Source organism: Mastomys coucha, unplaced genomic scaffold (assembly GCF_008632895.1).
Source record: "Mastomys coucha isolate ucsf_1 unplaced genomic scaffold, UCSF_Mcou_1 pScaffold5, whole genome shotgun sequence".
In the NCBI taxonomy this organism is placed as follows: domain Eukaryota; kingdom Metazoa; phylum Chordata; class Mammalia; order Rodentia; family Muridae; genus Mastomys; species Mastomys coucha.
In genome coordinates, this window is record NW_022196911.1 from 21,234,743 (window position 1) to 21,255,693 (window position 20,951).

At 38.8% G+C, this 20,951-nt stretch overlaps 1 protein-coding gene and 1 long non-coding RNA gene across 4 annotated transcripts in view; one reads left to right on the forward strand and one right to left on the reverse strand.

Annotated features, from left to right (window-relative positions):
- The window catches only part of LOC116079267, a 103,480-nt gene that overhangs the window by 71,152 nt on the left and 11,377 nt on the right, over positions 1 to 20,951 (reverse strand). The window lies entirely within an intron of this gene.
- Positions 9,924 to 10,823, forward strand: LOC116079264 (vomeronasal type-1 receptor 4-like). Its single transcript, XM_031355167.1, has one exon. The coding sequence runs from the start codon at positions 9,924 to 9,926 to the stop codon at positions 10,821 to 10,823; it is 900 nt and encodes a 299-aa protein (XP_031211027.1).

Below are 20,951 nucleotides of genomic sequence, written 5' to 3' on the forward strand. Positions count from 1 at the left end.
AAATAGAGGAGTGGGAATATCAACCCATCCATAAAACCTTCGGACCCAGAATATTTTACTGCCTACAAGATGTGCAGGGATAAAGATGGAGCAGAAATTGAGCAAATCTCTAACCAATGACTGGCCCAACTGGAGAGCCATCCCATAGCAGAGAGCCAGCCCCTAAAACTATTAATAATATTCTGAGATACATGCAGAAAGGAGCCTGGCATAACTGTCCTCTTAGAGGCTTCAACCACCAGCTGATGGACACAGATACAGAGACCCGGAGTCAAACATTAGACGGAGGTTGGGGAATCTTATGGAAGAAGGGAGGAAGAATTGAAGGCACCAAAGAGGTCAAGGACATCACAAGAAAACCTATCAGCTAACCTAAACCCATGGAGTTTCAAGTCAAACCACCAACCGAAGAAGATGCATGGGACAGATCTAAGGCCCCTATATATATGTAACAGATATATGCCTTGGTCTTCATGTGGTTCCTCAAAGAACTGGAGCAGAAAATGTCCCTGATTCAGTTTCCTGCCTTTTAATCCCTTTCCACTAGCTGGGCTGCCTTATCAAACATCAAGAGGAGAAGACTTGTCTAGTCCTACTGCAATGTGATATGCCAAGGTAGGTTGATATCCATGGGAAGGCTATCCTTCTCTGTAGAAGAAGGGAAGGGGGAATTTTTGGAGAGGAGGGGAAGAGGAAAGCTGCAGTAGGGATGCAGAGTAAATAAACAAATTAATGAAAAAGAAAAATAAAGAATAGGAAAGTGCTAGCTAATTACACTGGTTTTCTCATTACACAGTGTATACATTGAATTATGACACTGCACCTTTAAATATGTGCAGCAAAAATAGTAAACATTACAAATTGTGTGTCCAAAAACAATGAACAAAAACAAAGGAAAAGAAAAAGAAAGAACAGCTAATTTATGTGATGTTTGATGAATATTGGTAACATTTTATGTGGCATAGTTACATATGGACAATTTTATTAGAATAAAATTGTGTTCAAGCTTCTTGGCATTCCTAAATTGGCTAACACTTTCTGGCCTGTTAAATGCCTTAATTTATAGTTGTTTTCATCTACTTGTACAAAGAATGCAAGAGTTTCTGGTACAGCTTATGATTTTATGTTTCCCTCTTAATGAAACATTAGTAACTATCCCTACATTCTTGACTGACTTTGCTTTGCTGATTGCTCTAAAATGGGACAATCATGGAATCTAAATTTTAATAGTTTACTTTATGCAGTAGGACATAGAGAAATCTGAAGTCCAATGAGATACACAGGCTTCTTTGGGTGCACTCTTACATATCAAATCCTGATGTTCCCAGCACCTTGAAATCCTAGGAGGCTTTCCAAACACTATCTTTTGAGACACTAACAAGAAACAACAAATGATCTTTGGTGATTATCAGCAGGAAGAAGTCTCAGAAAAGTTCTTGAATCTTAATGCAAGTGTTGTCATTGTCATTGCAAGTGAGATAAAGATTACATTTCTGAGGGAGATGAAGTCACAGAGCTATGAACCTTTATCTCAAGGCTGATCTCCCTCTCTCTCCCACAGTGCTTGTTGTCATTCCAGGATCTGCACACACAGGAGATAAATGTTCTGCTGAAGAAAGGATCGAGGTATGCAGCTTGTGCTGAGTCTGTGGAAAGGCAAAAGAGGGGGTCTGGCAAGTGCTTAAGTCTGGAGAAGGAACACATGCAACTTTCAGCTAACAAAATAGGTAATTTTAAGCAGATTTGCTAAAGAGAACTTGTCTCTAGTTTGGTGCTAATCCATGGTGTCCCCTACATGGTGTGATGATATCTTGTCTGATGCTTGCTATTGGTGAGTCATCCCAGTGATATATTGAATTTGACCTCGAAGATGCTTTGGGGGCATAGTACTTGTGCCATTTACATTTTCATACCTCCATAATTTATGCAAATCCTACACTACTTTTTCAATATGACAATCAGGTGCTGGGATATAAACTTCACCTGATTAATAAAAATTAAAAGGAAATTATGTTAATCTAATCTTGGATAGAAACTATAATCTGAACCTGCCTTTATAGTAAAAAAAAAAAAATTTGTGCAGAATTGCATATATGTCCTGGACAAAACCTGCACTGCTCTTAAAAATCAGTGGTATGATGACTGAAGAGGTTGTTCTCCATCATGAAATCAGAAACACACATTGAAGGGAAGATGACATTGTTATGGTGAGTTTTGTATAGTGCTCATCTAGGAAGAATGTAGTATCTATTGTTTCCCCTTGGTTGGTGATATTCAGACATCACTTAAAATTCATAACGCGTTAACCAGTTTTCATGACTGTTGTTACTGGAATCTATAACTCTGGGCATGCCAGGCAAAGATGTGATCATTGAACTATATTTGCAGCACATATTTTAATTAAATTGATACAGTGGATAAGTTACAAGCATAAATACAAGCCTTTAATTCTAAGTTACTAATAATCTAATTTCTTTTGTATATGTTTCTGTGTGTGTATCTGTGTTCAGTTGCACTGTGAGTCCAGATGTGGTCTCATTCAGTTGTCCTTGTTGATTCAGAAGACAAATTCAGTTGACCTTCCCTAGACAAGTCTGATTTGTTTCTTTTTGGGACAGTCTTTCACTTGCCTGGAATTCAAAGTATAACAGTCAGTTATCACAAAATGACTTCCTATGTCTGCCTTTCCAGTGGCTAGACCAAAAACATATGATATTATCATGTTTCTATTTTGCTTATTCAGTTCATGTTTAGGCATGGAGCAATTTTATGAATACACTTTTAACATTCCTAGAAGAGACAGGGTCATCATAAACTCCCATATCTTCTAGCTCATACACTTTTCTTCCACCTTTACAGAAATGACCCATGAACCTTATATGCAAGCATTCAATTGTATATGTACCAGTTAGACATGGGCTCCACAACTTTACATGTCTATTTGTAATGGTTTTATGTACCAAATGAACACTAAAAACATATATACAGGTAGCATTATACAGACTGTGCATGTTGTATTATGTATTAAAGAATATACAAAAACACACATGTATGTTATTACATATAGTGTATATATGTATATGTACAGATATATACATATATACATATATTATATATATATGTGTATGTATATATATGTGTGTGTGCATGTGTGTTTCTCTCTCTCTCTCTGTATGTGTGTGTGTATGTGTGAATGTGTGTAGTAACAATTATTCAAAAATGGGCCATGAATTTAAAAGTGAGCAAGCCAGGGTATATGAGAAGCTTTGAAGGGAGTAATAGGAAGAGAAAATTATGTGATTATGTTGTACCAATGTAAAACAAATAATTGTAAAGTGTATGCAAAAACAGTTTTTCAATGTTATTTAACATATTAGTTTTTATGTTTCAGAGGTAATCATGAATTTTGAACAAGGCTCATAAAAATAATACTGTTTAAATATTCGTTTGAGGGTTGCAACCATGTTTTCTACCATGAAATTATAGTAATATTTTAATGCAAAAAAATGGGTTTTTCTTGCACTTAAAACATTCTGTTGATTTAGATTGTATAAGGATCACTATAGTTTATATTATCATATTAATTTAGAGTATAGTAGAAATAAATTGAAAATATAAGTTGAGCATTTCAAAATGTGGCATCATTGAACAAATAATTATGTAACTGTCGGTACAAGCAGCCAGGTCATTTTCTCATTTCTCAAGTCACCAAATGCACAAACACACCTTTCTTCTATTTATTTATTCATTTATTTATTCATTCATTCATTCCTTTCTTTCTTTTACATCCTAATTTTGCCTCGCCCTATCCTGGTTCCCCCCTCACAGAGTCTGTTCTTCCATCCCTTCTACCCTTCTCTTCTAAGGGGATGGGCACTCCAGTGTATCCCCCCGCACCCTGTTGCATCCAGTGTCTGCCAGATTAGGAGCATACTTTCCCACTGAGGCCAGACAAACAGCCCGATTGACAAACAGATTCCATAGGCAGGCAATAGATTTAGGGACAGCCACAGCTCTAGTTGTCTGTGACCCACATGAAGACCAAGCTGTACCTCTGCTACATATGTTCCAGCGGCTTCGGTCCAGCCTATGTATGCTCTTTGGTTGGTGTCTCAGTCTCTGAGAGCTCCCAGGTTTGTTGACTCTGTTGATCTTCCCATGGAGTTCCTATCCCCTTCAGAGCCTTGAATTCTTACCCCAATTCTTCCATAAGCATCTCTGGCCTCTGTTCAATGTTTGGCTGTGAGCCTCTGCATCAGCTTCAGTCAACTGCTGGGTAGAGCCTCTCAGAGGACAGTTATGCTAGGACCCTGTCTGCAAGCACTACAAAGTATCATTAGCAGTGTCAGGGATTGTTGCTTGCCAATAGGATGTGTCTCAAGTTAGACTGGTTATTGGTTGGTTATTCCTTCAGTCTCTTTGTCCCTGCATTGCTTTTAGACAGGATGGAGTGTTGCTGGAAAATCTTTATGAAATCCCAGATACCTGAGATGGGGGAGGCTCTCTAGGAGTCAACTCAATTCTAGAAGTCTAGGACCTTAGCTAAGATGCATAACAGTATGGCTACTGAACCTGAAGAGGACATCTGTAGCCAGGCAGGATACCCAGTAGAGGGATAGACAAACACATCCACAAAATGTTTGAATTAAGGCAACCATCTACAAAGTCTTCCCTCAGTCCTTGTTCTGTTCGCAAAAGGAACATCATTGTCCACATCAAACATTTACAGAAACTATAGAAGATGCCAAATGAACCTGGCTATGCAGTGATGATGATCACTTCTCTTTGTAGTTTTCAATTAAACTTTAGGAAGCCTCTTAAGACAGCAAATCCTTAAACAAATACTTGTTAGTGAGAATACTTGATTGTTGTAATAAATATGGCCACTCTGTGTACTCCAGTTAAAATTCTTGTGGCTCTCAAGACAAGTAACAGTCATGGGAAACTGACAGAGTGACTTAAATACTGGGAAATATGAGAAGTCTAGAAATAATCTTTCTTCCCATCATTTTGTCTTTCTGTTCAAATGAATGAGAGTTAAGTTCATTGTGCTCAGTTCATTGGTTGTATTCTACATCCTAATAACTGATTTCAAGGTATCTCCAAAGCTTCGAAAGTTCTTAGATTGGAGTGTTTTTCAGTGACTATAACTGGTATTTCTATTCTCACAGATATCCCATGGCAGATTCTTCTGCAGCATGTTCTTAACCATATCTCGAACCACCTCAGCAAGCCAAGTGTTACAGGTAGGTAGAATTTAAGAAGTTAGTATGCATAAACTCTTTAATTTCCTTCTGTCCGATTCTGTATATCCTGAAAATGCCCTTTCTATATGATTTAGATATTTGAAGAAGGACCTAATATCATACACTGTAGCAAAGATTCAGGACCCTGCTCAAATAAGTATTATAATGAGTTCACAATATACAGGGCATTAACATCCATGAATCTTTTGCTTAGTTTGTGATCTGTCTCTGTAGCTCTTACTGTTTATCCTTTAGAGGACATCTACTTATTATGCATCATTTCTAAGCAATACATACAGCAACTTAATTCTGGTTGTGTTTGTTTTGGGGTGGGTTTTTTTAATAGGTTATACAAAAGGTCAGTAGAATTCACAAATAAAACTCACCATTGTATATATTACATGTATTATATAATTGAATATTTCCTAGGGGTGGCAAGTCTAAATATTCATAGACTGAAGTAGTAGGATTGTAGAATTAACCAGTCTTGGTCCAGCTTATATTTAGCGTAAGATCCCATATGCACTCCTCCACCACACAAAATAGAAATAAAACATTGACAATTATATTTGTTATAATTTTATAATAGTAAGTCAGTAATTTAGCTTTGTGGTATTATCATTTGGAATGTGAATATGGAGACATAGGTTAATATCTATTGACCTTTAGAAAATTTGGTCAATACCATCGTATGTTATACTTTGCATAAATGCAATCATAATGTGAGAACTCATATTTTCTGAGAGTTTTTATGCATTTGATTTTTGAGACTACGTTGATCTTCTATTTACATTGCTGTAAAGGCCACCATTCTGTATTACCTGTGGAAGTATACTTCCAACACACATGTATGAGAGTCTTAGGTTAGAAAATTCTACTTGTAATGAAGACTGGGAGACTTAGAAATTTGGGAAAAAGCATGTTAACGAAAAGTAATGTATTAGTAGAAATGTAACAAACCAAAAAGGTGGAATAGCTAGTTCCAGGAACTTGGCTAACTCAGAGCCTCAGGGCTCTGGTTCCCAATACCTGCCCCTCCTGAATGATCCACAATGAGGGCGGAACTAGGAATGAAGGTCTACTGGTTTATGAGACTCTCCACCATGTCGACAGGTAGATGAAGATTACATTCCTAGAATGAATATGTTTCCCTCCCTAACTGAATACCTTGGGTTAGGTCCCTCTGAAAATTTCCACTGTTTTTATGTTCTGTTTCCTTGGTAACCCTCTCTCCGCCCCCAGCTTGTGGATGTTCCCTTAAATAACCCACACTTCCTGTGTTCAGCGTCGAACTCTGGCCAGCATGGTCACAAAATCGACCCTGGTACCGGTATCCCTAATAAACCTCATGTGACTACAGCAAGTTCGGTCTCTCATAGTCACTGGGTGGTCGCATCATCCCGAGACTTGAGTAAGGATCTCCCCAGTTCTGGGGGTCTTTCAGTAACACTTGCTCAACTATGTTCATAGCAGCCAGAAACTGGAAATAACATAGATGTCCCTCAACTGAAAAATGGATAAAGAAAATGTGGTACATAAACACAATGAAATACTATTCAGGTATTAAAAACAAAAACAGTGAATTTCACAGGTAAATGGATGGAACTTAGGAATACCATCCTGAGTGAGGAGACCCAGCCCCAAAAGACATGCTCATAAATGATATTAAACATAAAATACAGGTTACCCATGCTATACTCCAGAGATCCAAAGAAGCTAAACACGAAGGAAGGCACAAGTGAGGTTGTTTGAATTTCACTTAAAAGGGGCAATAAAAAAGTCCTTAAAAGGGCAGATGGAGGGAGAGAACTGAGTGGGAGAGGGCACGGAGAGGGAAGCAGGAGTGGGTTCAGGATCAGGTGTGGGGAAGTGCCACAGACTGGGGTTTCTTACGGGGGTCCCTTGTTCCGCAGGACGATGGGTTCTGGCCAGGTGTGTACGGGATTTGGCTTTGTGAAACAGACTCGACACGAGTGGTGTAAGGTCTGAATGTATTTTTTAAAAAATGACATGAGGCTTTTACAATCATTGCAAAAGAGAGATGAAAAATCTGGCAGCTCAGTAGTCGAGGTACATCTGAGGCCATCTAAAACACACTGGATCTAAAACAACAGTCATCTCCTCTGGACTGGCGCAGCACCCCAGGGCTCCGAGCACACTCGGGCCACATGGGGCCCGGCCAGAGTCCGGGGGGGGGTGGAGGTGGGGGGCTGAGGGTGCTCCAGCCAGGAGGGTAGAAGCTCGAATCTCGAATCCTCAATGCTGAATGCTCGAATCTCGAATGTTCAATCTCTTGAATCTCGACAGGTACTGCACCCCCCCCCCCTGGGTCCAGAGCACTCTGGGCCCAGGGGGCTATGGACTGCATGAATCTAAGCCCTAGTCCACCTAAGTTCTGGTTCTAGTCTGAGTGTGAGCGAGTCCGAATGCTGAATGTAGACTCTAGAATGCTGAATGCTGAATGCTCTACGCTGTCTCTCTGTAAGCTTTAATGCCCTACCCACAATGCTGGAGGCAATTAGTTAGAATGGCTTAACATTCCAAGCCAGGGTTTAATGCCCTAACCACAATGCTGGAGGCAATTAGTTTGGATGGCTTAACATTCCAAGCCAGGGTTTGACTAGGATATTGGAACATTGGTGAAGGTCAGAGAGCAATGTCCGAATTTTCTTTTTCTAGCTGTTAAGAAATGATATCCTGGTGGGCCCCTAGCACACAAGTACACGAGGAAATATCTGGGCTACCTCTGAGTTTGGGGTGCCAGGCGACAATGCGGAGGCAGGAGACTGACTTTCCTTGAAGTTTACGCCTCAAATACCGCCAGCCATCATACAAAGTGTGCGTGGCAGGGAAGGACAGGAGAAATGGCATCTCCAGGATGAGACAGAGTCCTAGGATAAGAGAGGTGCCCAGGACTCAATGGGAGTGACCTTAGCTATGACTCACAGTATATGGTATATGAAACCTGAGGAGGCTACCTCCTGTAGCCAGGCAAGAATCCCAGGGAGCAATAGGGACACCATTCAACCCACAAAATTTTCAACCCAACATTTATCCTGTCTACAAGGAATGCAGGGACAAATATGAGCCACAATCTGAAAGAATGGCCCAACTTAAGACCATGAACAAGAACCAATCCCTGATACTATTAATGATGCTCTGATATGCTTGCAGAGAGAAGTCTAGCACAACTATATTCTGAGAGGCTCCACTGAGCAGCTGACTAAAACTGAGGAAGATACCTGCAGTCAGTCACTGGATAGAGCTTGTGGGTGGGGGAGCTCTTATGGAAGAGTAAGGGGAAAGATTGCAGGCCCTGAAGGGGATACAAGTACAGGAAGACCAACAAAGTCAACTATCTTGGACCTTTAAAGGTCTCAGAGACTGTTAGGCATCTCAGCTAAAGTCATTTGCATTGACTCCTGGAATTCTTCCACATTCCAGGTTTCTAGAGCTTCCTAAAGATTCCTGCCAGACATGAACTCCAGGCAGATGCAGATTTCCATTCATTCTGTCCTTCTGGCCCTCTCTCCTCTCTCCACACCTGATCCTGATCCCTACATTCCCTTTCTCACCCAGTTCCCTTCCTCCAACTGCCTCCTATGACTATTTTATTTCCTCTTCTAAATGAGATTAAAGCATCTTCTCTTGGCCCCTCCTTCTTCTTTAACTTCTTTGGGTCTGTGGAATGTATCATGATTATGCTATACTTTATGCATAATACCCACTTGCCAGTGACTATATACTGTGCTTGTCTTTTTGTGACTATGACTTTGGTGAGATGACTCTGTTACCTCACTCACTGATATTTTCTAGTTTCATCCATTTGACTGCAAAATTCATAATGTCCTTCTTTTTAATAGCCGAATAGAATTCTGTTGTGTAAATTAGCCACATTTTCTGTATCCATTCTTCGTTTGAAGGATATCAGGGTTATTTCTAGTTTTTAGCTATTACAAATAAAGCTTCTATGAACATAGTAGATCATGTGTTCTTGTAGTATAGTGGAGCCTCTTTTAGGTATATACCCAGGAGTAGAATAGCTGGATCTTCAGGTAGGAATATTTCAAATTTTCAAAGAAATCAACATACTGATTTCCAGAGTGGCTGTACTTGTTTGTGATCCCACCAGCACTGAAGTGGTGTTCCCCTTGCTCCACATTCTCACTAGCATGTGCTGTCCCATGAGTTATTGATGTTAGCCATTCTAATTGGTATAAAGTGGAATCTCACAGTCATTTTGATTTGCACTTCTCTGATCACTAAGGATATTGAATATTTTTTAAATGCCTCATGATCATTTGCAGTTCATCTGTCAAGAATTTTCTGTTTATCTCTGTACCCCATTTTAATTAGGTTATTTAGTTTGAAAACTGAGAAGCTTCTGTAAAACAAAGGATACTACTGTCAATAGGACCAAATGGCAATGTACAGATTAGGAAAAGATCTCCACCAATGCTCAACCTAAAATTGGCTAATATCAGAAATATATAAAGAACTCACTGAAAATTATTAATGATGATGATGTTATTTGTTCTAAAATAGTCTTGCTATGCTGCAGACTACAGCTTTGTAATCTCTCACACACATATTCAAGTTTAGGAATGCTCAGTGAAAGATTTAACTGAAGCATTTTTTTTTTTTAACGACTTAAACAGAAAAGTGATGGATGACAAAATGGAGTCAAGGAACTTGGCAATAGGAATAGTGCTCTCACTTCAGAGTGTAATTGGAATTCTGGGAAACTTCTCTTTTCTTTTCCACTATCTACTCCTTTACTACAATGAAGGTACGTTAAAGACCATAGACTTGATTCTTACACATGTGTTCACAGCCAACTCTTTGATCATTTTCTCCAAAGGAATGCTGCAGATAACGGGAGCTTTTGAGTGGAATCAGTTGTTCAATGATACTGGATGCATACTTATTTTATATGTTCTCAGACTTGGCAGGAGTATGTCTACCTACACCACCTGTCTTGTGAGTGTCTTTCAGGCTATCACCATCAGCCCCTGGAAATCCTGTTGGAAGGATCTCATAGGCAAAATTCGAAAGTTCATGGTTTTCTTTATTTCATTCTGCTGGGTCCTACACATGGTGGTGAATATGATTTTTCCTATATATCCATCCACCAGGAAGAAGACAAAAAATATTACACAAAAAAGAAAATTTGAATTCTGTTCCTCTTTTCCAGGTCGTAATAATATAGTAGAATCATTATATGTAGCATTTTGGGTGTTTCCAGAAGTCTTGCTTTCTGTAGTCCTGGTCATTTCCAGCAGCTCCATGATTGTCATACTCTATGGACACAAGAAGAAAGTTCAACATATACGCAGTTCTCATGCGTCTCCCAGAAACTCTCCTGAGTCCAGAGCCACCCAGAACATTCTAGTCCTGGTGTGTACATTTCTCACTTTTTATACACTATCTTCCATCTTACAAGGCTGCATTGCCTTTTCTCAGAATCCTAGTTGGTGGCTAGTCAATATCACAGCTATCATTTCTATGTGCTTTCCTACTGTAGGCCCCTTTGTCATGAGCCATGATATCATTCTTTCCAGATTCTGTTTATATTAGATGAGGAATATAAAATTACAACAATCTTTTAATAAAAATACAAATTGTATCCTTTTAATAATTCAGAGTATCTAAGAAGTTAGTCACTAAAGTTAGTCACTAGTGTCCTTCAGTGTAATAACTAAAGGGGAGATGATTTTAATGCTATGCTCATTTCACAGATTAATAGTAGTATATTATTCTTTATAGACTATGGTCTATCTAGCCACAGGTTCTCAACCACACTCACTATGCTAGTCATAGACTCCATCTCATTGAGTGTTCCTTTAAGCATATCATAATGAGTTTGGCTACTTCTGTCGTATTTGTGCCACTGTTGCATAAATGGGCCTATCTTGCAGACCAAGAATTTTTTTTAGCTCATAGGGTTCATGGCTGGATGATACTTATTCACTTTTCCTCCAGTAAAGAGCATGCTACCTTCTATCATGAAGAAAGTTAATACACATACAGCTTACAAGTCAGTACGTGTTTGATTTCTTCATGTTTTATGACTCAAGGATTTTGCAGTTACACATATATACTCACAGTTATTTGTGATGGCATGCACAATAAACTTTGCAAGCTGAAATCAAATAATATCTTAGCACTGGAGATACAGAGGAGAAAGACATGAAATTCTAGCACTAAATGAAATTTTGTTGGCCTTTGATAGCAGCTGGGAAAGAGAGTTAGTTTACTTTAACAGTGTAGACACAGGTAGACTGAACACATTCATGGTCAGCAATACAACCAAGAGTACTTGGGCAACAAAAATTGAACTTAATAAGTTCAAAAATGAAAGAATTTAAAAGTTTGAGGTAGGGATGTAGGGGTAGTTCTGAAAGAATTTTAGGGGGTTGAATATGATTAAGATATAGTCTATGAAATTCACAATAACTGATAAAAATATAAAAAATATTGTGGAAAGCTAATAATCTTTCTAATTCAAACACTAATACAGTTTTGGGTTTTCATCTGGTACCTATAGGAGCAAAATAAAAGTTAATGCAGCAGGGTGTTGTACTCTGAATAACTAAGCAATACCTTGTTCAAAGAAATCTGAAATAGTGTTCCTTATGGTTCCATAAAGGGACTAAAAACCAAGATAGCTAAGAAGATAGGAATGAGGATACTGATGTGTGTGAATAAAACAAATGTAGGAAACACATCAAAAGAGATAGGAGGGGGAAGGGAGAACAAGAGATAGAGACAGAGAGATAATATCCCCACACACACTGTGTGAAGAAATTGAATACATAAAAGGAAAAAAACTCTCTGTAGAAATTTTGATGATGTGGTGAATATTGCTAAATATTACTATAAAACATATGTTTAGAGATCTTCAATATAAGAGTGTCTTAGTCAGGGTTTCTATTCCTGCACAAACATCATGGCCAAGAAGCAAGTTGGGGAGGAAAGGGTTTATTCAGCTTACTTCCACAGGGCTGTTGATCACCAGAGGAAGTCAGGACTGGAACTCAAGCAGGTCAGGAAGCAGGAGCTGATGCAGAGGCCATGGAGGGATGTTCCTTACTAGCTTGCTTCCCCTGGCTTGCTCAGCCTGCTCTCTTATAGAGCCCAAGACCTCCAGCCCAGGGATGGCACCACCCACAAGGGGCAATTGAGAAAATGCTCCACAGCTAGATCTCATGGAGGCACTTCCCCAACTGAAGCTCTCTTCTGTGATAACTCCAGCCTGTGTCAAGTTGACACACAAAACTAGCCAGTACAAAGAGCTTTGCTCTTCTAATCTGCAGTCAAAAGATATTAGTGATGTCTTGATGTACATTCACCAAAATATTCTCTCCTGGCCACCTTGAACTCCTCATAGCTGTCCTCGACATGCTAAAAATATGACACAGAGTAGCACCTCAGCTTGTTACTTATACTAGAACTCTTGATGACATATAAGAAGGTGAATCAATTGAAGGTTTGCAATTGCTTCCAATTGTAAAGCCCAACCAACTCCATTTTTGAAGAAACTCCATATTGTGTGAGACCAGGGCCTAAACTCCAATTCCAGAAAGAAAATCAGAGACCTCCTGAGCAAGTATCCTAAAGCATCCATGCCCCGACCCCCTGCAACATTAGCAACAGTCATTCAGGCTAAAATAGCAGGGTCATATATATAAAACTTAAGACATCCTGCAGAGAATAGATAAATTAACCGTTTGGTTTGTCAGGTGATTTTGACCCTGTGTTTGGTTCATGCAGATTACACCAGAAATGCAGTTTTTAAACTATTAACTTACTGACCCATATGGAAATTCCCCATGTTTATTGCAACCACAATAAAAATCCTGAACCCCTAGATTCTTGTCTCTTACTATGACCCGCTTCCATGGTGAGAGTCTGAAAGACCTTGTTCCTGAGTTCATAATGAAGAACCTCATGTGTTTTACATTGGAATTGGCTCCTTGGTGGTCTTTGGGTACCTGTAACTAGGGCATAGCACTATGTAAAGTTTATGACTAACTTAAAAAGAATTGGGAGCCATGCTTATGCCTGGCTGTAATTGGTTTAATATTCAATCTTTATATTACAGGTAATATTATTTGTGGTAATGTAAGGTGGGACTTCACTTTGTTCTTTTATTAACCTTAAAAGCTACCTGTTTTTGCTTCCTGCCCTCACCTTGTTTTGTAACATAAATTGTAATAAAGGTTTGCAACCAATGATGTATTCTTACCTATGCTGTTCTGCATGGATTTGACAGGTGGAGTATCCTGCTTTTGTAGGATACAATAAAGTGGAGATTCCAACCACAGTGTTATTCACAAGGTTGAAAGAGTTCTTAGAAAAAAATAGCACAGCTGATACTGGAAATGATAAGAGAAATCTAAGTATGAAGTCATAGAATTCTGGAAGACCTCAACATAGCTGTCAGGGGTTAAGAGGCAATATTCTATACGTATTGTGTGCTAACCGATTGTGCTACTGGAGCATCTGCAAGCTGGTAAAATGACTTTGGAAATCAATCTGGTGGTTCCTCAGAAAATTAGAAATAGTTTTATCTGAAGACCCAGTTATACCACTACTGGGTATATACCCAAAAGATGCTCCAACTTATAACAAGGACACATGCTCCACTATCTTTATAGAAGCCTTATGTATAACAGACAAAAGCTGGAAATAACCTAGATTTCCCTCAACAGAAGAATAGATACAGAAAATGTGATATATTTACACAATGGAGTACTACTCAGCTATTAAAAACAATGACTTCATGAATTCTTAGGCAAATGGATAGAACTAGAAAATATCATCCTGAAAGAGGTAACCCAGACACAAAAGAACATACATGGTATGTGCTCACTGATAAGTGGATATTAGCCCAAAAGCTCAGAATACCCACAACAAAACCCACAAACCTTATGGAGCTTAAGAAGAAAGAAGACTAAAGTGTAGATACTTCAATCCTACATAGAAGGGGGACAAAATAATCACAGGAGATAGAGGGAGGGACAGACTAGAGAGGAAAAGAGAAAAAAAGGGGGGACAGGATCAGGTATTGAAAGGGACGGGAGAAGTCAGAAAATGGATGGAAATATACAGCAATGGGGGATGGGGAACTTGGGGTATTAGAAAGTCCCAGATGCCCGGGAATCAAGAGGCTTCCAGGACCCAATGGGGAGAACTTTAGCCAAAATACGCAACAAAGGGGAGAGAGAAACTGTAGAGACCACCTCCAACAGATAGGCATGGCTCCCAGTTGAGGTATAGGGCCACCTACCCATCTCAAAATTGTTAATCCAGAAATGTTCCTTTCCAAAGGAAAAGTGAGGACAAAAAAATAGAACAAAGACTGAAGGAAAGGCCATTCAGAGATCACCCCACCTAGGGGTCCATCCCATCCTTAGAAATCAAACCCTGACACTATTGCTGATGCCAGGAATTCTTGCTGACAGGAGCATGGTATGGCTGTTCCCTGAGAGGTTCTACCAGCATCTGACCAATACAGATGCAGATACTCAGAGCCAACCATTGGAACCATTGGACTGAGCCAAGAGACGCCAATGGAAGAGCTAGGGGAAAGACTGAAAGAGTAGAAGTGGATTGCAACCCTATAGGAAGATCAGTTATCAACTAACTGGACCACCCAGGGCTCCCAGAGACTAAACCCCCAACCAGAGTATACATGGAGAGATCCATGGCTCCAAATACATATGTAGTAGAGGATTGCCTCATCTAACATCAATGGGAAGAGACACACTTGGTCCTGTGGAGGCTTGATGCCCCAGTGTAGGGGGATGTAGGAGTGGGTGAGTGGGTGGAGGAGTTCTCTCATAGAGGCAAAGAGAAATGGGGAGGGGGGGATGGAATGGGGGGTTTGTGGAGGGATAAGAGTGAAGGGGAATATTATTTGAAATGTAAATGAATGAAATGATTAACAATAAAAACAACAACAACAACAACAACAATAATAATAATAATAATAATAATAAAGAGACAATGTTCTTATAGTCCTACCAAGAAATAATCTGTATTTTCCATGTAGATACTAGCTCCCAAAGCTTCAAGAAATTACTTAATGGTGCCATCATTTTTGAACCCTGGATTGGATTGAAGCATGGGGAGACTTTTATTCAAGCCATATCAGTAAAAGTAACTGAGCTAAGATGAGTTAAAGTGGAAGTGAGGACAATGATCCCAGAAAAATAAAGGGATTAGAGAGAACAGCAGCATGAGTATAAAGAAATAACCTTTGTTGCTATGGTAAAACACCATGACTAAGCCAAGTTAGGGGAGGTCTTGTTTACTCAGGCTAATTATTCCAAAGGAAGCATACATAGCAGAGGAAGAAGATAAAGGAGGATAAGATATGTCAACAGATAGCCAGAAGAGGAGATCAGGAGATCTCATTTATATCCATACCAGAAGCAAAATTGATAAAATGCAAGTAGGATAATATCCATAAACTCTCAAACCCTGCTACTAGTAAAATACTCCTTTCATAAAAGATCTACTACCCATATATTTCATAAACTCTACATAGAGTATTACCAACTGGGAACAAAGCATACACATGGCAAAGGCTACGATGAGTATTTATCAGTCAAATGACTAGACTCCTTCTCTTATTATCCATATGTTCATGGACATCTGACGTGAAATGCATTCTGCAAAACATTAAAAGTCTCAATATAGTTCAAAATCCAACATCTAAATTTTTTTCTAAGATGCAAGGTGATTTCTTACCTATGATTTCAAAAAATCATATTGATGATTCTAAAACACACTGACAGAGAATATGCATTTCAATTTCAATTCCAACCATAAGGAGAAGGGCATGGTGAGATAATATTGCTTCAAAGTAAGAAAGACACTCAGCAGGACTATCACCAAAGACTGCTGCTCCCTATGTAGTGTCAGGAATTTAGGTTTAAGGGGTTTAGATCACTACCTACCTTGAATTTTGTTCCCCATAGAACATAGAACTTTCTCTATGATTTAGTTCTGTTCCCTGTCTGCAGCTCTTTTGCTCAGTGTTTCAACATTTTTACATCCCCAACATCATATGATCTACATTACAGTCCAGCCTCCATTTTCACAACTTTAGGCAAAGGTTTCCTTTTTTATGGACTCCCTGACACACACTGAACATCCTCATTGTCTTTAAAAGAACTGTAAGAAGGCTCAGTTAACCACTTGTTCTTACATTTGCCATGTCCTCAAAGATAAAGTCATATGAAAGACAAAACCAAATCAGATTTCCAGCTTGGGATGGACCCTTTCCACCATCAAACCCATATGCAGGATCTTTGGAATTTTGAAGCAATTACTTCCTAGGACCAAGCAAACTCTCAATATTTTTCTTTTTGTTCCTTGATTCTTAACTGGGTAGACTCTTGTCCTGATAGCAATTCTCATAGTTTTTGTAAGGATTAGAAGACCTTTATTTAGTGCCCTTAATCTCCTTGTCAACTACAGCTTTTCATTTAGCCTGTGCATTGGCTATAGTAGCAAACCTCCTTGTACTCTTTTTCTCTCCAAACTGTACATTTTGTGTTTCACCCCATTTGCTCTTTCTCAGTAACAAATTGAATGGGTCATCACTAATTATATTTTTTTAGAGTTAGTATTGTACTGTTTTTAAATTTCATGGGCCAAACAAATCAATCCACCACTCTCAAGTTCTGCTTCATATTCATTCTCAGAATGTAGACACAATACATCCCTATTCTTTGACAAATATTGCAATAAGGCCTTTTAATACAGTTACTGTTAAAGTTTCTGAGTACTTGTCAAACCTCTTGGGTCAGTCTTTAAATTCCACTTTGTTCTCATCTCTATAAAGTTTTCTAGGTTCCAACTGGAATGCACCATTATGTTCTGCTTATAACATTCAGCTGCTTTTCTTCTACCAACATGGCTAGGGGCTTCAAAGCACCATCCATCAATCTGATACCAATTTATATACTAGTGATTTTTCTGTTGCTCTAAGACACCATGGTGGGGAGACAGAGAAGCAAATGACAGCCATGGCAGCAGGAGCAAATAAACAGTAATCATATCCTCAAAAGCAACAGAAAATAGAAAAAGCCAATTAGAAGCGTACACAATTTTTAATATCAAAGCCTTAAGTGAAGCATTTTCTCCACAAGGGCTGCACCATCCAATACTCTTTAAACAGCATAAACAACAGAGATAGTGTTGAAATTTCTGAGGCAGTGAGGGGATATTTCTCACTCAAACACATTTTTCATCTAATAATCCTTGGCCCTGAGCAGAAATTTTTTACAGTTTTGTACTTCTTTATTGAAGTTAATTACTGAAATTCAGTGAATTCTGGAAACTGAAGGCTTACAGGTCAGTCAGAAGTATTAATTAGCCTCTGTGTATTGTATAGCTCTGTTTGTTGTCCTAAAGCCTCCAAAAAGAATGCTTACTGGAAAGACAGCAAATAGTAAACCTCTACTTTTTCTGTTTCTTCCTAATCACAAAAGATTAATATTCCACATTGTAATCAGCAAAAATAACTGTGGACTACTCTACTTTTCTCTTGATGTAAAGAAGGTAGACCCTGCTTGTAGAGTATTTAATGAATATGTTGATTTCACTTGTTAAGGATAGTTGTGCATTCATCCTTTAAACAGGAGGACTGTATTCAGAGTTCATGAAATAGCCAGGTGATATTTGTAAGTCTTCCTAGCATATTTCCATTCCATCATTCTAGTTAATTTGTAAGTGGTATTACAAAGATTGTAAAGATTTAATAGAGCATATTATGACATTGTAGTTTTCCTCCTACTAATACTTCGGTAGAAATTCGTGAATACCTGATTGGTACTGACTCATTATGCTAATACTGAGTAGCACTGGGATCTGATAATTTATAATCGACTGTACTCTTTGTTGAAGAATTCAGACTTGCTGAAGTCCAGTGGGACACACAATCCTCTCTTCAAGACTCTCACATACAAGACCTTGGTATTTTCTGGATCTTCTATCACTGCCATCCTTCAGAGTTCATGAGCACGTAAGAGCTTCTGCCAGTGTTTTGAAACACTCATGAGAATCTCATAATCAGTTTTGGTTATGACCTACGAAAAAAAGTTCCTGAAATGTTCTTGACTCCCAACGCAGCTATCATGGTCACTGAAGTAAAATGAAAACTACAGTTTACAAGGTAAGTAATGTCACAGCCTTTTTCTCACAATTGAGATGTTTCCCTCACCAAGGTATAAGATTTCAGGATGCCACAAAGTGCACATTGAACAGAAGATTCTACACAGAGGAGGAGTCAGGTTAACAGTTTGTATTTAGCCTGGAAAGCAGAGCCAGATAAGACAGAAAGTCTGGAAAAGTTCCTATATCTGAAAATGGGAATCAGAAGTTGGAAACACAAGCAGTGAAAACTTAGTTTTTAGATCTTATGAATATCTTGTGGTTTCTTTCCAAAATCTTTGTTGTTTGATTTACTCAAGGAATTAGTAAATATAATCATTTAGATATGAATTAATAATAATAATTTAATTTCTCCTCTCTGTATGTGTGCATATGTATGTGTCTGTGGGAAGGTATACGTGTTCAGGAAAATACTTTGTGTGTGTGTGTGTGTGTCTGTCTGTCTGTCTGTCTGTCTGAGTATGTGTGTGTCTATCATAGTTATTCTTCTCCAGATACTTTTTATATTTAAAGATGTTCATTATACTACCTTTTTAGACAAAGTTTACATCTGGACTATAACTCTCTGAATATGCTAGCCTGGTTACTCAGGGAACCCTGTGAATTTTCCCAACACTTCACTCCAGTGCTTGGATGATAGCACTACTACTCACAGTAAATTTTTTTAAATTAAATTTTAGAGACTCAAATGACTCTCTTAGACTCAACTCAGGCCCTCACATGTAAAAAGTAAGGACTTTACCAACTGAACCATCTCCCTAAGCTATTAATACCTTAATTTTTAGGCTACATTATTGTATCATACGTTACTTTTCCTATATTACAGGAATCCAGAGGCTGAACCTAGAGGATTGCAAAAATTTCCAGTACAGTCTACATTACAAAGTGAGACCCTCTGTGAAGTCCTTCACCAGATGAGTAGAAATACAAAGTTTACTAATTATCATCATACAGTCCATGTCACTGGTAATAGTGTACTGCCGGGTTTTTGGTTGGGGTGGGATTATGGGAACATGGGTATAGATGTATGTTAACCAATAAGAAACTGAACAACTATTGAACTGTATTGTGCTTTGCCTAAGAGGAATTATAATGCATGGACACTTACTTAGTTTTTGTACTTTTTTTTTTTTTTTTTTGTGAATACCTGTTCTTTCAGTTACTTAGCAACAGGGCAAAGCACCTGTCGTGAACTGTGGGCAGATCTGAAGTTAGAAGTTGTTATTTACATCCAAATTGTGAAGTTGAAAGGAAGGCTGTTAGAGCAGAATGATTAACTCTTGGTTTAATGTATCTTTTGTTATACGTAGCTTCATACCAGACAGTGGATCTTATAAGAACAGCAGATATTCTTCATTTGCTTATTCCTTCTTAAAAGTATTCATTTTTTATATAAGGCTCCTGTCATCCAGCACTTGTTGGCATCCACAATATTGTCTAGATTTGATGATTGAATATGGGAACGATTCCCAGGTGAAACAGTCTCTGAATTATCCTTCCTTTAATCTCTGCTCCATAGTTAGTCTCTACAATTCCTTCCATTGGTATTTTGTTCCCCCTTTTAAGAAGAAACAAAGTATCCACACTTTGGTCTTCCTTCTTCTTGAGTTTCTTACGGTTTGTGGTTTGTACTTTGTGTATTCCAATTTTCTAGGCTAATACCCACTTATCAGAGAATGCATACCATGTCTGTTCTTTTGTGATTGGGTTACCTCACTCAGGGTGATATTCTCTAGGTCCATCCATTTCCCCAAGAATTTCATAAATTAATTGTTTTTAATAGCTGAGTAGTACTCCATTGTGTAGATGTACCACATTTTCTGTCTCCATTCCTCTGTTGAAGGACATCTGGGTTGTTTCCAGTTTCTGGCTATAAGGCTGCTATGAACATAGTGGAGCATGTGTCCTTATTACATTTTGGAGCATCTTCTGGGTATATGCCCAGGAGTGGTATAGCTGGGTCCTCTGGTCGTACTTTGTCTAATTTCCGGAGGAAAGTGCCAAACTGATTTCCAAAGTGGTTGTACCAGCTCGCAATTCCAGCAGCAATGAAGGAGTGTTCCTCTTTCTCCACAACCTCACCAGCATCTGCTGTTCTGAGTAATATAGAAGTAGAGGCTCACAGCCATCCATTGGACTGAGTACAGGTTCCCCAATGAAGGAGCTAGAGAAAGGACCCAAGGAGCTGTAGGGTTTGCAGGCCCTAAGGACAGACAACAATATGAACTAACTAGTACCCTCAGAGCTCCCAGGGACTAAAATTCCAACCAAAAAGTACACATCGGGAGACTCATGGCTCCAGCAGCATGTGTATAACAGAGGATGGCTAAGTTGGTCATCAATGGGAGGAGAGGCCCTTGGCTCTGTGAAGGTTCTATGCCCCAGTGTAGGGGAATGCCAGGGCCAGTAAGCAGGAGGGGTGGGTTGTTTAGCAGGAGGAGGGGGGAAGGAACAGAGTTTTTTTTTCTTATTACTATCTTCTTTTTTCTTTTTCTTTTTTTTCTTTTCTTTTTTTTG

What these genes read in the sequence shown, in the direction of transcription:
- LOC116079264 (XM_031355167.1), top strand. Translation starts at nt 9,924, where the DNA reads ATGGAGTCAAGGAACTTGGCAATAGGAATAGTGCTCTCACTTCAGAGT.